Here is a 13,579-nt window from a genome sequence, read left to right as displayed (position 1 = left end):
ATGGAATTACGTGAGCGCGGATAGGCATGCGCAAAACGTGGCTACAGGCGGCAATTCAAATATATACCTAGACGGCCAGCAGAGGATCGAGGCAGCCAGGAGGACGGGGAGGGAGCAAACAGCCTGAAGGAAGCATCGGGTATGCATAAAGGTTTTCCTTCTTTTTTGTCTCAGGTTTCCTTTAAGGACCATCAGTACTATGGTAGATGTTGTGTGCTGCTTTATAACAGCGAAGTATTAGTTCATTGCTGTGTTTTATATTTATGCAGTGGTTTTATGCTCCTCAGTGGCAATAATGTGACTATGAACCCATCATATGGGGTCTAATCATGTGAGTTTTGCAACTAACCAATCGCAGAGACCGTATTACAATGCATCAAATATGGGAACCTGTCTGTTTGGCTCCCTACTTCCTCTCACTGGGAGTTCTGTCTACGTAGATGACAGGCGCATGGGTACACCTCTCCAAAGCCTTCCTACAAGGACCATACAAACTCCATGCAGACAGTGTCCTGCCTGGGACCCCAGCGCTGCAAAGTGAGGGTGGTATACCCCATATAACCGTGCCACCCCTCTTTCACGTCCACCATTTCACAGATGAGCAGGATTTCCCTCCTACTGTGAAGCTCAGCAAATCTCCATTTGGGAATAGATGGGGCCTGTCCCCCTGGCCTAGGATGCCTTCATCCAGAAACTGTACTGCTCACACTTACTTGGCTGAAAGTATTTTATGGTCCACGTCATCCAGGGAAGAGCTGTGAGCCACGTGGAACGTCCCAAATAATGTATTCCTCTTCTTCTTTATCTTCTCTGCCTACAGCGTGAGACATGGAGAATAAAGAGCGCCCCCCAGAGGTCAGATATACACACACATGCTGTACGAAGACTATACACAGAAACTACCAGACAACTGAAGAGGCATTTAAACAAACTCCCACAGGATGTTTCTTGGGGTTTTAGCTCTCATTGTGTAGGGTATTAAAAACAATGGCCCAAAAACGTAGGGCTGTGGGGCGGGGAGGAAAAACAATAACTCAATCTAAAAAAAAATAAAAATCAGCTACTTCTGAGTAGATGTGCGGTTACAGTAATTTGGAAGAACAAAGGTGCCCACACATCAGACGGTGTTTGGCAGATCGACCAAGAGACAAATCTCTCTCTGATCTAATGTGATTAGAGAGAGATCTGTCGGCTGCCCCTACACCGCAGACTGACTCGGGAATCGGCCTTGTGATGCTGCTCCCGCCTCCTCACCGCCGACCCCTCCCCTCCTCAGCACACACAGACAGGTAAAGTATATTGCTGCGTTAGGGGGGACACATTTTACATTAGGGGGGGACAGCACTGGGGGTTTCGTCAATCGTCCCGATATCGCTCGTTGTTACCGCCGCGCACCCGACCACAATGGCTCGACATCTCGATCTTGTTCGATCAACACACGTGACCAATTTCAGTCTGAAATTGGCTGCATCGTCGATCAGCCATGCTCTTAGCAGCACCGATTTCCATCTGATTCGATCATAATTATTGAATCGGATGGCCGATCAGCCGCCAAGTTGATAGAGGTATGGCCACCTTAAGAGGAGCGATTGAAGAGAAAGTACTGGTGCAATGATTGCCATGGTGAGTGAGGATGGACAGATGCCAGAGGATGGGGACATATTGAAGAGAGCTGTACAAGGAAAAGGCTGAGGGGAGCTGGAGGAACCGGATTTTGCTTAGAATGGGTATGTGGGCGTGGTCCAGGTCAAGGTTCTCACCCCTTCCTTGGCCAGCAAAAGCTGCTTTTCGGCGTTTTGCTTCTTGATGTTGTAGTATTGCACTTCCACCTCGTGCGTCAGCTGCAGCCACTTCTGGAGCGCATCTGGGGGCGACCAGCTGCTGTGCGCCTCCAGCTCCTTCTCCGCGTTCCGCAGCGCCATCCGCACCTGATGGGAAAATAGCCATAGATGGAGGATGTATGACATAAAAACAGAATTACCCGTCCACTACCCACCCCAACAACAACCACTCCATTCCCTTGTCTGATGTCAGAGGGGAATTTAACATAAAACTTGGGAGATGCAGAGGATAGGAGGACCCCACGGGTTGTCTCACCTGCTCCAGCTTCTGTTCGGCAGCTGATAACATGAGAAGGTAGGGGGGTAATGGGCCTTGTTGTCTCACCTGCTCCAGCTCCTGTTCGGCAGGAGATAACATGAGAAGGTAGGGGGGGTAATGGCCTTGTTGTCTCACCTGCTCCAGCTCCTGTTCGGCAGGAGATAACATGAGAAGGTAGGGGGGTAATGGCCTTGTTGTCTCACCTGCTCCAGCTCCTGTCTAGCAGCAGATAACATGAGAAGGTAGGGGGGTAATGGCCTTGTTGTCTCACCTGCTCCAGCTCCTGTCTAGCAGCAGATAACATGAGAAGGTAGGGGGGTAATGGGCCTTGTTGTCTCACCTGCTCCAGCTCCTGTTCGGCAGGAGATAACATGAGAAGGTAGGGGGGGTAATGGCCTTGTTGTCTCACCTGCTCCAGCTCCTGTTCGGCAGGAGATAACATGAGAAGGTAGGGGGGTAATGGCCTTGTTGTCCCCCCTGCTCCAGCTCCTGTCTAGCAGCAGATAACATGAGAAGGTAGGGGGGGTAAAGGCCTTGTTGTCTCACCTGCTCCAGCTCCTGTTCGGCAGCTGATAACATGAGAAGGTAGGGGGGTAACGGGCCTTGTTGTCTCACCTGCTCCAGCTCCTGTTCGGCAGCTGATAACATGAGAAGGTAGGGGGATAATGGCCTTGTTGTCTCACCTGCTCCAGCTCCTGTCTAGCAGCAGATAACATGAGAAGGTAGGGGGCTAATGGCCTTGTTGTCTCACCTGCTCCAGCTCCTGTCTAGCAGCAGATAACATGAGAAGGTAGGGGGGTAATGGCCTTGTTGTCTCACCTGCTCCAGCTCCTGTCTAGCAGCAGATAACATGAGAAGGTAGGGGGGTAATGGCCTTGTTGTCTCACCTGCTCCAGCTCCTGTTCGGCAGGAGATAACATGAGAAGGTAGGGGGGTAATGGCCTTGTTGTCTCACCTGCTCCAGCTCCTGTCTAGCAGCAGATAACATGAGAAGGTAGGGGGGTAATGGCCTTGTTGTCTCACCTGCTCCAGCTCCTGTTCGGCAGCTGATAACATGAGAAGGTAGGGGGGTAACGGGCCTTGTTGTCTCACCTGCTCCAGCTCCTGTTCGGCAGCTGATAACATGAGAATGTAGGGGGATAATGGCCTTGTTGTCTCACCTGCTCCAGCTTCTGTTCGGCAGGAGATAACATGAGAAGGTAGGGGGGTAATGGCCTTGTTGTCTCACCTGCTCCAGCTCCTGTCTAGCAGCAGATAACATGAGAAGGTAGGGGGATAATGGCCTTGTTGTCTCACCTGCTCCAGCTCCTGTCTAGCAGCAGATAACATGAGAAGGTAGGGGGGTAATGGGCCTTGTTGTCTCACCTGCTCCAGCTCCTGTCTAGCAGCAGATAACATGAGAAGGTAGGGGGGTAATGGCCTTGTTGTCTCACCTGCTCCAGCTCCTGTCTAGCAGGAGATAATATGAGAAGGTAGGGGGATAATGGCCTTGTTGTCTCACCTGCTCCAGCTCCTGTCTAGCAGCAGATAACATGAGAAGGTAGGGGGGTAATGGGCCTTGTTGTCTCACCTGCTCCAGCTCCTGTCTAGCAGCAGATAACATGAGAAGGTAGGGGGGTAATGGCCTTGTTGTCTCACCTGCTCCAGCTTCTGTTCGGCAGGAGATAACATGAGAAGGTAGGGGGGTAATGGCCTTGTTGTCTCACCTGCTCCAGCTCCTGTCTAGCAGGAGATAACATGAGAAGGTTGGGGGATAATGGCCTTGTTGTCTCACCTGCTCCAGCTCCTGTCTAGCAGCAGATAACATGAGAAGGTAGGGGGGTAATGGGCCTTGTTGTCTCACCTGCTCCAGCTCCTGTCTAGCAGCAGATAACATGAGAAGGTAGGGGGATAATGGCCTTGTTGTCTCACCTGCTCCAGCTCCTGTTCGGCAGCAGATAACATGAGAAGGTAGGGGGGTAATGGCCTTGTTGTCTCACCTGCTCCAGCTCCTGTTCGGCAGGAGATAACATGAGAAGGTAGGGGGGTAATGGCCTTGTTGTCTCACCTGCTCCAGCTCCAGTCTAGCAGCAGATAACATGAGAAGGTAGGGGGGTAATGGCCTTCTTGTCTCACCTGCTCCAGCTCCATTCTAGCAGCTGATAACATGAGAAGGTAGGGGGGTAATGGCCTTGTTGTCTCACCTGCTCCAGCTCCTGTATAGCAGATAACATGAGAAGGTAGGGGGGTAATGGCCTTGTTGTCTCACCTGCTCCAGCTCCAGTCTAGCAGCAGATAACATGAGAAGGTAGGGGGGTAATGGCCTTGTTGTCTCACCTGCTCCAGCTCCATTCTAGCAGCTGATAACATGAGAAGGTAGGGGGGTAATGGCCTTGTTGTCTCACCTGCTCCAGCTCCTGTTCGGCATACTTCTGTCTGCTCAGCTCATTCTCCGTCCCCTCTCGGAGCTCCCGTAGCCGCTGTGCCTCGTGTTTGGCCAGCTGAATTTCACTCTGCAGCTTCTTCTCCAAGTGGACCTTCTCCACCTCCACCGTCCGATGCTCCTCCTGAGCCTTCTGCAACCTGAAACACACAATGGACGACACCGGGTCACGTTAGGTCTAAGAACTCCCAGCAGAATTATAAATAAACAAGAATATGACCACAATCCAAATGCTCAGCAGACTTCACACCTCAACATTAATGGCAATAAGATCCATTATTCCTATCACAACCAGAGCTCCTGGGCATAGTGTGCTTGACCACTGCAAGAACCTTCAAGTAACGGGATCACAAAGCACAAAGAAGTCACCGCCTCTGGTACTCAAGAAGTTAACCCAGTGGCCCTCCTCCAGACATAGGAGTGGGAGGAAGTAGCCCATAGTGGTCATGTGACCAGTAGTGGGAGGAAGCCGCCCATCGTGGTCATGTGATCAGCACTCCATCCACAAAACTACAAGTCAATCAGATGCTCAAAAAGTCCAGCTAATGCAAATTTTATGTTTATTTTATACAAACTTGAAAATGGACCAATTAAAGTCACCAGCTAGGGCCTTTTCACTTCCAGGCACCGGAGCAGATTGTGCCCTCAGGCTGTAGCCATGCTTAAAGAGGAACTCCAGTGAAAATAATGTCATAAAAAAGTGCTTAGTTTTTACAATATTTATGTATAAATGATTTAGTCAGTGTTTGCCCATTGTAAAATCTTTCCTCTCCCCGATTTACATTCTGACATTTATCACATGGTGACATTTTTACTGCTTGCAGGTGATGTAGCTGCTGCTTGCTTTTTTAGCAGTTGGAAACAGCTGGAAACAGCCATTTTCCACAATGCAACAAGGTTCACAGACAGGAAACTGCCAGGAGTACCATGGCCCTCAGTGGGAGGGGTTTCACCACAATATCAGCCATATAGCGCCTCCTGATGATTAGTTTGTGAAAAGAAATAGATTTCTCATGTAAAAGGGGGTATCAGCTACTGATTGGGATGAAGTTCAATTCTTGGTCACGGTTTCTCTTTAATGCGGAACCACACTAATCGATCCAGCACCAATGGCCATGCTGATACTGCAAGGACTAGAAAATAAACACTTCTCACCCTCTTCATACCATTTAAGTTATATACTGTCCCTGACTTATATCTACACTGTCTGTCTGTAGCGTGTATGGCTAAGGGCTCTGCCTCTGACACAGGAGACCATGGTTCAAAACAGCTCATCCTGTTCAGTAAGCCAGCACCTATTCGGTAAGGAGACCTTGGGCAAGACTCCCTAACACTGCTAATGCCTATAAAGCGCCCCCTAGTGGCTGCAGCTCTGGCGCGTTGAGTCCGCCAGGAGAAAAGCACAATATAAATGTTCTGTGTCTTGTCTTCTCGGTCCTTGTTTCGTATTGTCTGTGTCTAGTAAAAACTGCCAAGTCAGATTCCTGCAAGTGCAAACTTATTTGGCCACATAAAATTGATTCTGAAAAGAGGTATACGAAACGGTACCAGAGCCACCAATCAGAATACTTCTTCCAATAAATTAGGATGGCCAATTCCGTATCCCTTGTACTTTGCATCCTTTTAAATAATCAATTTCTAGGGAAGGAAATCGAGAGATTGAACCGGCCACAAGATGGCAGCAGTGCGGTTTTCTTTTCTAACCAGTTTTTATTGTAGACTTTCTAAATACTGTTTTGCCTTGCCGGACAAGATTACGGCACCTCTTACAAAACTTATAAACTGGTTCACAACTGTATGAAGCAAAACTGGAAAGATCAGGTAATAATGCAACAAACAAGTGCTGTTCTAGTCATTGTAATTAATCCTTGTCACATACAGGTCCGAGGAGGCCAGATCAGATACAGCGAATCACATACAGGTCAGAGGTGGCCAGATCACATACAGCAAATCACATACAGGTCAGAGGTGGTCAGATCACATACAGCAAATCACATACAGGTCAGAGGAGGCCAGATCACATACAGCAAATCACATACAGGACAGAGGTGGCCAGATCAGATACAGCAAATCACATACAGGTCAGAGGTGGCCAGATCAGACACAGCAAATCACACACAGGTCAGAAGAGGCCAGATCAGATACAGCAAATCACATACAGGTCAGAGGTGGCCAGATCAGATACAGCAAATCACATACAGGTCAGAGGTGGCCAGATCAGACACAGCAAATCACACACAGGTCAGAAGAGGCCAGATCAGATACAGCAAATCACATACAGGTCAGAGGAGGCCAGATCAGATGCAGCAAATCACATACGGGTCAGAGGAGGCCAGGTCAGATACAGCAAATCACACACAGGTCAGAAGAGGCCAGATCAGATACAGCAAATCACATAGGTCAGAAGTGGCCGGATCAGATACAGCAAATCACATACAGGTCAGAGGAGGCCAGATCACATACAGCAAATCACATACAGGTCAGAGGAGGCCAGATCACATACAGCAAATCACATACAGGTCAGAGGAGGCCAGATCAGATACAGCAAATCACATACAGGTCAGAGGAGGCCAGATCAGATACAGCAAATCACATACAGGTCAGAGGTGGCCAGATCAGATACAGCAAATCACATACAGGTCAGAGGAGGCCAGATCAGATACAGCAAATCATATACAGGTCAGAGGAGGCCAGATCAGATACAGCAAATCACATACAGGTCAGAGGTGGCCAGATCAGATACAGCAAATCACATACAGGTCAGAGGTGGCCAGATCAGACACAGCAAATCACACACAGGTCAGAAGAGGCCAGATCAGATACAGCAAATCACATACAGGTCAGAGGAGGCCAGATCAGATGCAGCAAATCACATACGGGTCAGAGGAGGCCAGGTCAGATACAGCAAATCACATACAGGTCAGAGGAGGCCAGATCAGATACAGCAAATCACATAGGTCAGAAGTGGCCGGATCAGATACAGCAAATCACATACAGGTCAGAGGAGGCCAGATCACATACAGCAAATCACATACAGGTCAGAGGAGGCCAGATCAGACACAGCAAATCACATACAGGTCAGAGGTGGCTGGATCAGATACAGCAAATCACATACAGGTCAGAGGCCAGATCAGACACAGCAAATCACATACAGGTCAGAGGTGGCCAGATCAGATAGAGCAAATCACATACAGGTAAGAGAAGGCCAGATCAGATACAGCAAATCACATACAGGTCAGAGGGGGCCAGATCAGATACATCAAATCACATACAGGTCAGATGTGGCCAGATCAGATACAGCAAATCACATACAGGTCAGAGGAGGCCAGATCAGATACAGCAAATCACATACAGGTCAGATGTGGCCAGATCAGATACAGCAAATCACATACAGGTCAGAGGAGGCCAGATCAGATACAGCAAATCACATACAGGTCAGAGGAGGCCAGATCAGACACAGCAAATCCCATACAGGTCAGAGAAGGCCGGATCAGGTACAGCAAATCACATACAGGTCAGAGGAGGCCAGATCAGATAGAGCAAATCACATACAGGTCAGAGGAGGCCAGATCAGACACAGCAAATCACATACAGGTCAGAGGAGGCCAGATCAGATACAGCAAATCACATACAGGTCAGAGGAGGCCAGATCAGATACAGCAAATCACATACAGGTCAGAGGAGGCCAGATCAGATACAGCAAATCACGTACAGGCCAGAGGAGGCCAGATCAGATACAGCAAATCACATACAGGTCAGAGGAGGCCAGATCAGATACAGCAAATCACATCCAGGTCAGAGGAGGCCAGATCAGATACAGCAAATCACATACAGGTCAGAGGTGGCCAGATCAGATACAGCAAATCACATACAGGTCAGAGGAGGCCAGATCAGATACAGCAAATCATATACAGGTCAGAGGAGGCCGGATCAGATACAGCAAATCACATCCAGGTCAGAGGAGGCCAGATCAGATACAGCAAATCACATACAGGTCAGAGGTGGCCAGATCAGATACAGCAAATCATATACAGGTCAGAGGAGGCCAGATCACATACAGCAAATCACATACAGGTCAGAGGAGGCCAGATCAGATACAGCAAATCACATACAGGTCAGAGGAGGCCAGATCAGACACAGCAAATCATATACAGGTCAGAGGAGGCCAGATCAGACACAGCAAATCACATACAGGTCAGAGGAGGCCAGATCAGATACAGCAAATCACGTACAGGTCAGAGGAGGCCAGATCAGATACAGCAAATCACATACAGGTCAGAGGTGGCCAGATCAGATACAGCAAATCACATACAGGTCAGAGGTGGCCAGATCAGATACAGCAAATCACATACAGGTCAGAGGAGGCCAGATCAGATACAGCAAATCACATACAGGTCAGAGGAGGCCAGATCAGATACAGCAAATCACATACAGGACAGAGGCAGCCAGATCAGATACAGCAAATCACATACAGGTCAGAGGAGGCCAGATCAGATACAGCAAATCACATACAGGTCAGAGGAGGCCAGATCAGATACAGCAAATCACATACAGGTCAGAGGAGGCCAGATCAGATACAGCAAATCACATACAGGTCAGAGGTGGCCAGATCAGATACAGCAAATCACATACAGGTCAGAGGAGGCCAGATCAGATACAGCAAATCACATACAGGTCAGAGGAGGCCAGATCAGATACAGCAAATCACATACAGGTCAGAGGTGGCCAGATCAGATACAGCAAATCACATACAGGTCAGAGGAGGCCAGATCAGATACAGCAAATCACATACAGGTCAGAGGAGGCCAGATCAGATACAGCAAATCACATACAGGTCAGAGGGGGCCAGATCAGATACAGCAAATCCCGTACAGGTCAGAGGTGGCCGGATCAGATGCAGCAAATCACATACAGATCAGATACAGCAAATCACATACAGGTCAGATACAGCAAATCACATACAGGTCAGATACAGCAAGGAGCTAAAGTCTAACTGTGGAAGCTGCTGGCCCACTCCCCTAACCCTTCTCTCTTACCTGCACAGAGCTACATTAATAACAATAATACTACTAATAATAATAGTGTGTGACTGTGGTGAGGACATTAGACTGTAAGCTCCTCTGGTGCAGAGACTGATGGGAATGGATCAGTGATCTCTGTACAGAGCTTTAGAGGGTGCAGTGGTTGGCTCTGATCTATGCAGTGTCATAGAGGTGCTGTAGTGAGGATGAATCAGCAGGCAGTACAGTGGCACAGTTTGGCGCCTGCACAGTTTGCAGCTGCAGTATAAATCAGTATCCGACACTCGCAGGAGCTAAACAAGGATTGAGTGATGTGACACAGACCAGCTGCTTCTGCTCTGGAGAACGATCCATAGTCAGCGGCTGCCTGTGTATACAGGAAAGTCTGGGATTAATCGCCTCTCTCAGAGGCTCTGGAAGCCAGGAGAGGCTGTCAGGAGAGGGGAGGGGCTGTCAGGAGAGGGGAGGGGCTGTCAGGAGAGGGGCTGTCAGGAGAGGGGAAGGGCTGTCAGAAGAGGGGAAGGGCTGTCAGAAGAGGGGAGGATCAGTCAGGAGAGGGGAGGATCTGTCAGGAGAGGGGAGGAACTGTTAGGAGAGGGGGATGGGTTGTCAGGAGAGGGGAAGGGCTGTCAGGAGAGGGGGAAGGGCTATCAGGAAAGGGGAAGGCCTATCAGGAGAGGGGAGGGAAAGGGCTGTCAGGGTTGTAATGCTGTCTGGGTCTCTGGAAGAGGGATGACTTCCTGTCGGCTGCCAGAAAGATAGGTAGAGGGCGCACTTCTTTTGTGCAGACTGGCTGAAGTTACAGGACCCAGTACCCAAGAGGGAGAAGACCGAGGACGGCGGCATGGGAGCAATCCGTGCGCATGGGGCTGGAGGAAGCCCCAGGTGTGTATAAAACGTTTATTTTAGCTCAGCTCTGGTAGACTTTAAAGAAAAAAACATTTCTTTTTTACACAGCGGATACAAATCCTGCAATCAATCTGCAGCGTGTCTACTTCCTGCTTTCATGGAAGCAGACATATTTTTTATCATCCTGTGTTTACAAATTAGCTTATCTGCCGTGGCAGTCAGCTGACACAGGAGAGAGATCAAATTACAAATTGTGATTAGTCGCAGATGAGGGAGAATTAGACAAGCTAAATTTTCGAAATACACACAAGGTGCATCATGTCTCTGTGTTTTCCTTCTGTCTAATGCAAGAGTGCAGGTCCACTTACAGAAGTCATTCGCAGTTGATTGGGAACATCAATGAAGTTTATTTTCTAACAATCCAATCACAATCATTTTATCGCTCAGATTATTATTTCAATAAAAATTGGACCATTAGTGGCCAGAACAGCAAGAAACCCCCCCCCCCCCCCCTTCCTTTTGACTAGGCATCTAGGGACCTACAGTTCCTCAAGAAGGTCAGCACTCCTTGCAGGTCAGGAGATCGAGCCACCCACCTCTCCTGCAGGTCAGGAGATCCAGCCATCCACCTCTCCTGCAGGTCAGGAGATCGAGCCACCCACCTCTCCTGCAGGTCAGGAGATCCAGCCATCCACCTCTCCTGCAGGTCAGGAGATCGAGCCACCCACCTCTCCTGCAGGTCAGGAGATCCAGCCACCCACCTCTCCTGCAGGTCAGGAGATCCAGCCACCCACCTCTCCTGCAGGTTAGAAGATCCAGCCATCCACCTCTCCTGCAGGTCAGAAGATCCAGCCATCCACCTCTCCTGCAGGTCAGGAGATCCAGCCACCCACCTCTCCTGCAGGTCAGGAGATCCAGCCACCCACCTCTCCTGCAGGTTAGAAGATCCAGCCATCCACCTCTCCTGCAGGTCAGAAGATCCAGCCATCCACCTCTCCTGCAGGTCAGGAGATCCAGCCATCCACCTCTCCTGCAGGTTAGAAGATCCAGCCACCCACCTCTCCTGCAGGTCAGGAGATCCAGCCACCCACCTCTCCTGCAGGTTAGAAGATCCAGCCATCCACCTCTCCTGCAGGTCAGAAGATCCAGCCATCCACCTCTCCTGCAGGTCAGGAGATCCAGCCATCCACCTCTCCTGCAGGTCAGAAGATCCAGCCACCCACCTCTCCTGCAGGTCAGGAGATCCAGCCACCCACCTCTCCTGCAGGTTAGAAGATCCAGCCATCCACCTCTCCTGCAGGTCAGAAGATCCAGCCATCCACCTCTCCTGCAGGTCAGGAGATCCAGCCACCCACCTCTCCTGCAGGTCAGAAGATCCAGCCATCCACCTCTCCTGCAGGTCAGAAGATTCGGCCACCCACCTCTCCTGCAGGTCAGAAGATCCGGCCACCCACCTCTCCTGCAGGTCAGAAGATCCAGCCACCCACCTCTCCTGCAGGTCAGGAGATCCGGCCACCCACCTCTCCTACAGGTCAGGAGATCCGGCCACCCACCTCTCCTGCAGGTCAGAAGATCCGGCCACCCACCTCTCCTGCAGGTCAGGAGATCCGGCCACCCACCTCTCCTACAGGTCAGGAGATCTGGCCACCCACCTCTCCTGCAGGTCAGAAGATCCGGCCACCCACCTCTCCCTGTAGGTCAGGAGATCTGGCCACGCACCTCTCCTGCAGGTCCGAAGATCCGGCCACCCACCTCTCCTGCAGGTTAGAAGATCCGGCCACCCGCCTCTCCTGCAAGTCATTCAGGATTTGTTCTGCCCGATGCAACCCCTTGATGTCCTCCACCTCAGCTGGCCACCTACCTCTCTTGCATGGAATATCCGGCCACTCACCTCTCCTGCAGGTCATGCAGGCTTTGCTCTGCTTGATGCAACCCCTCGAGGTCCTCCACCTCAGCTGGCCACCCACCTCTCTTGCATGGAAGATCCGGCCACCCACCTCTCTTGCAGGTCATTCAGGATTTGTACTGCCCGATGCAACCTCTTGATGTCCTCCACCTCAGCTGGCCACCTACCTCTCTTGCATGGAATATCCGGCCACTCACCTCTCCTGCAGGTCATGCAGGCTTTGCTCTGCTTGATGCAACCCCTCGAGGTCTTCCACCTCAGCTGACCACCCACATCTCTTGCATGGAAGATCCGGCCACCCACCTCTCTTGCAGGTCATTCAGGATTTGTACTGCCCGATGCAACCTCTTGATGTCCTCCACCTCAACTGGCCACCAACCTCTCTTGCATGGAATATCCGGCTACTCACCTCTCCTGCAGGTCATGCAGGCTTTGCTCTGCTTGATGCAACCCCTCGAGGTCCTCCACCTCAGCTGACCACCCACCTCTCTTGCATGGAAGATCCGGCCACTCACCTTTCCTGCAGGTCATGCAGGCTTTGCTCAGCCCGGTGCAGTCCTTCCAGGTCCTGCATCATCTTCTTCATGTGCTCCTTGGAGTAGCGGTTCTGGATGTAGGCAAACCAGCAGCCTCCGACCCCGATGACGATGGACACGACAAGCATGAAGTCCTTCAGGTGATTGTGGCGGGTCACTGTGGAGAGAAGACACAACATAGTCATACAAACAACAAGAATGACAGAGTGTGCTGATAGAACAATCTACAAGTAAATAGCATGCTACCTAAACCGGTCCCTAGCAGTGACAGGACTATGTGCCAGCATCTGCACTGCTGCAGAGGTCAGAGTGTGACATCAGCCCGTGTGGGTGTGTATGGCGGGGGAAGGTGTGGCAGTGACAGGACCATGTGCCAGTATCTGCAGTGCTGCAGAGGTCAGAGTGTGACATCAACCCGTGTGGGTTTGTATGGCGGGGGAAGGTGTGGCGGTGACAGAACCATGTGCCTGCATCTGCAGTGCTGCAGGGGTCAGAGTGACATCAGCCGTGTGTGTGGTGTGTGTGTGTGTGTATGTGGCAGGGGAAGGTGTGGCAGAGACAGGACCATGTGCCAGCATCTGCAGTGCTGCAGGGGGCAGAGTGACATCAGCCGTGTGTGTGTGTGGCAGGGGAAGGTGTGGCAGTGACAGGACCATGTGACCATGTGCCAGCATCTGCAGTGGTCAGAGTGACATCAGCACTGCGTGTGAGTGGCAGGGGAAGGTGTGTTTCGCTAGAATTTCAT

The 13,579-nt window shown here is 50.7% G+C and overlaps 1 protein-coding gene across 9 annotated transcripts in view; it reads right to left on the bottom strand.

Moving 5' to 3' along the window:
* STIM1 (stromal interaction molecule 1) overlaps window positions 1–13,579 on the bottom strand; it is a 228,325-nt gene that overhangs the window by 21,137 nt on the left and 193,609 nt on the right. For all 9 annotated transcript variants that reach the window (XM_068266507.1, XM_068266508.1, XM_068266509.1 and 6 more), the window contains exons 6-9: window positions 12,814–12,991; window positions 4,485–4,662; window positions 1,761–1,928; window positions 714–814 (exon numbers count right to left, since the gene is read on the bottom strand). In XM_068266507.1, coding sequence (XP_068122608.1) covers window positions 714–814; window positions 1,761–1,928; window positions 4,485–4,662; window positions 12,814–12,991 — 625 coding nt within the window. The remainder of the gene's footprint in view (window positions 1–713; window positions 815–1,760; window positions 1,929–4,484; window positions 4,663–12,813; window positions 12,992–13,579) is intronic.

Source organism: Hyperolius riggenbachi, chromosome 2 (assembly GCF_040937935.1).
Source record: "Hyperolius riggenbachi isolate aHypRig1 chromosome 2, aHypRig1.pri, whole genome shotgun sequence".
NCBI classification, from domain to species: Eukaryota; Metazoa; Chordata; class Amphibia; order Anura; family Hyperoliidae; genus Hyperolius; species Hyperolius riggenbachi.
The sequence above is the reverse complement of the archived record's forward strand: the minus strand, read 5'-3'. Positions and strand labels throughout refer to the sequence as shown.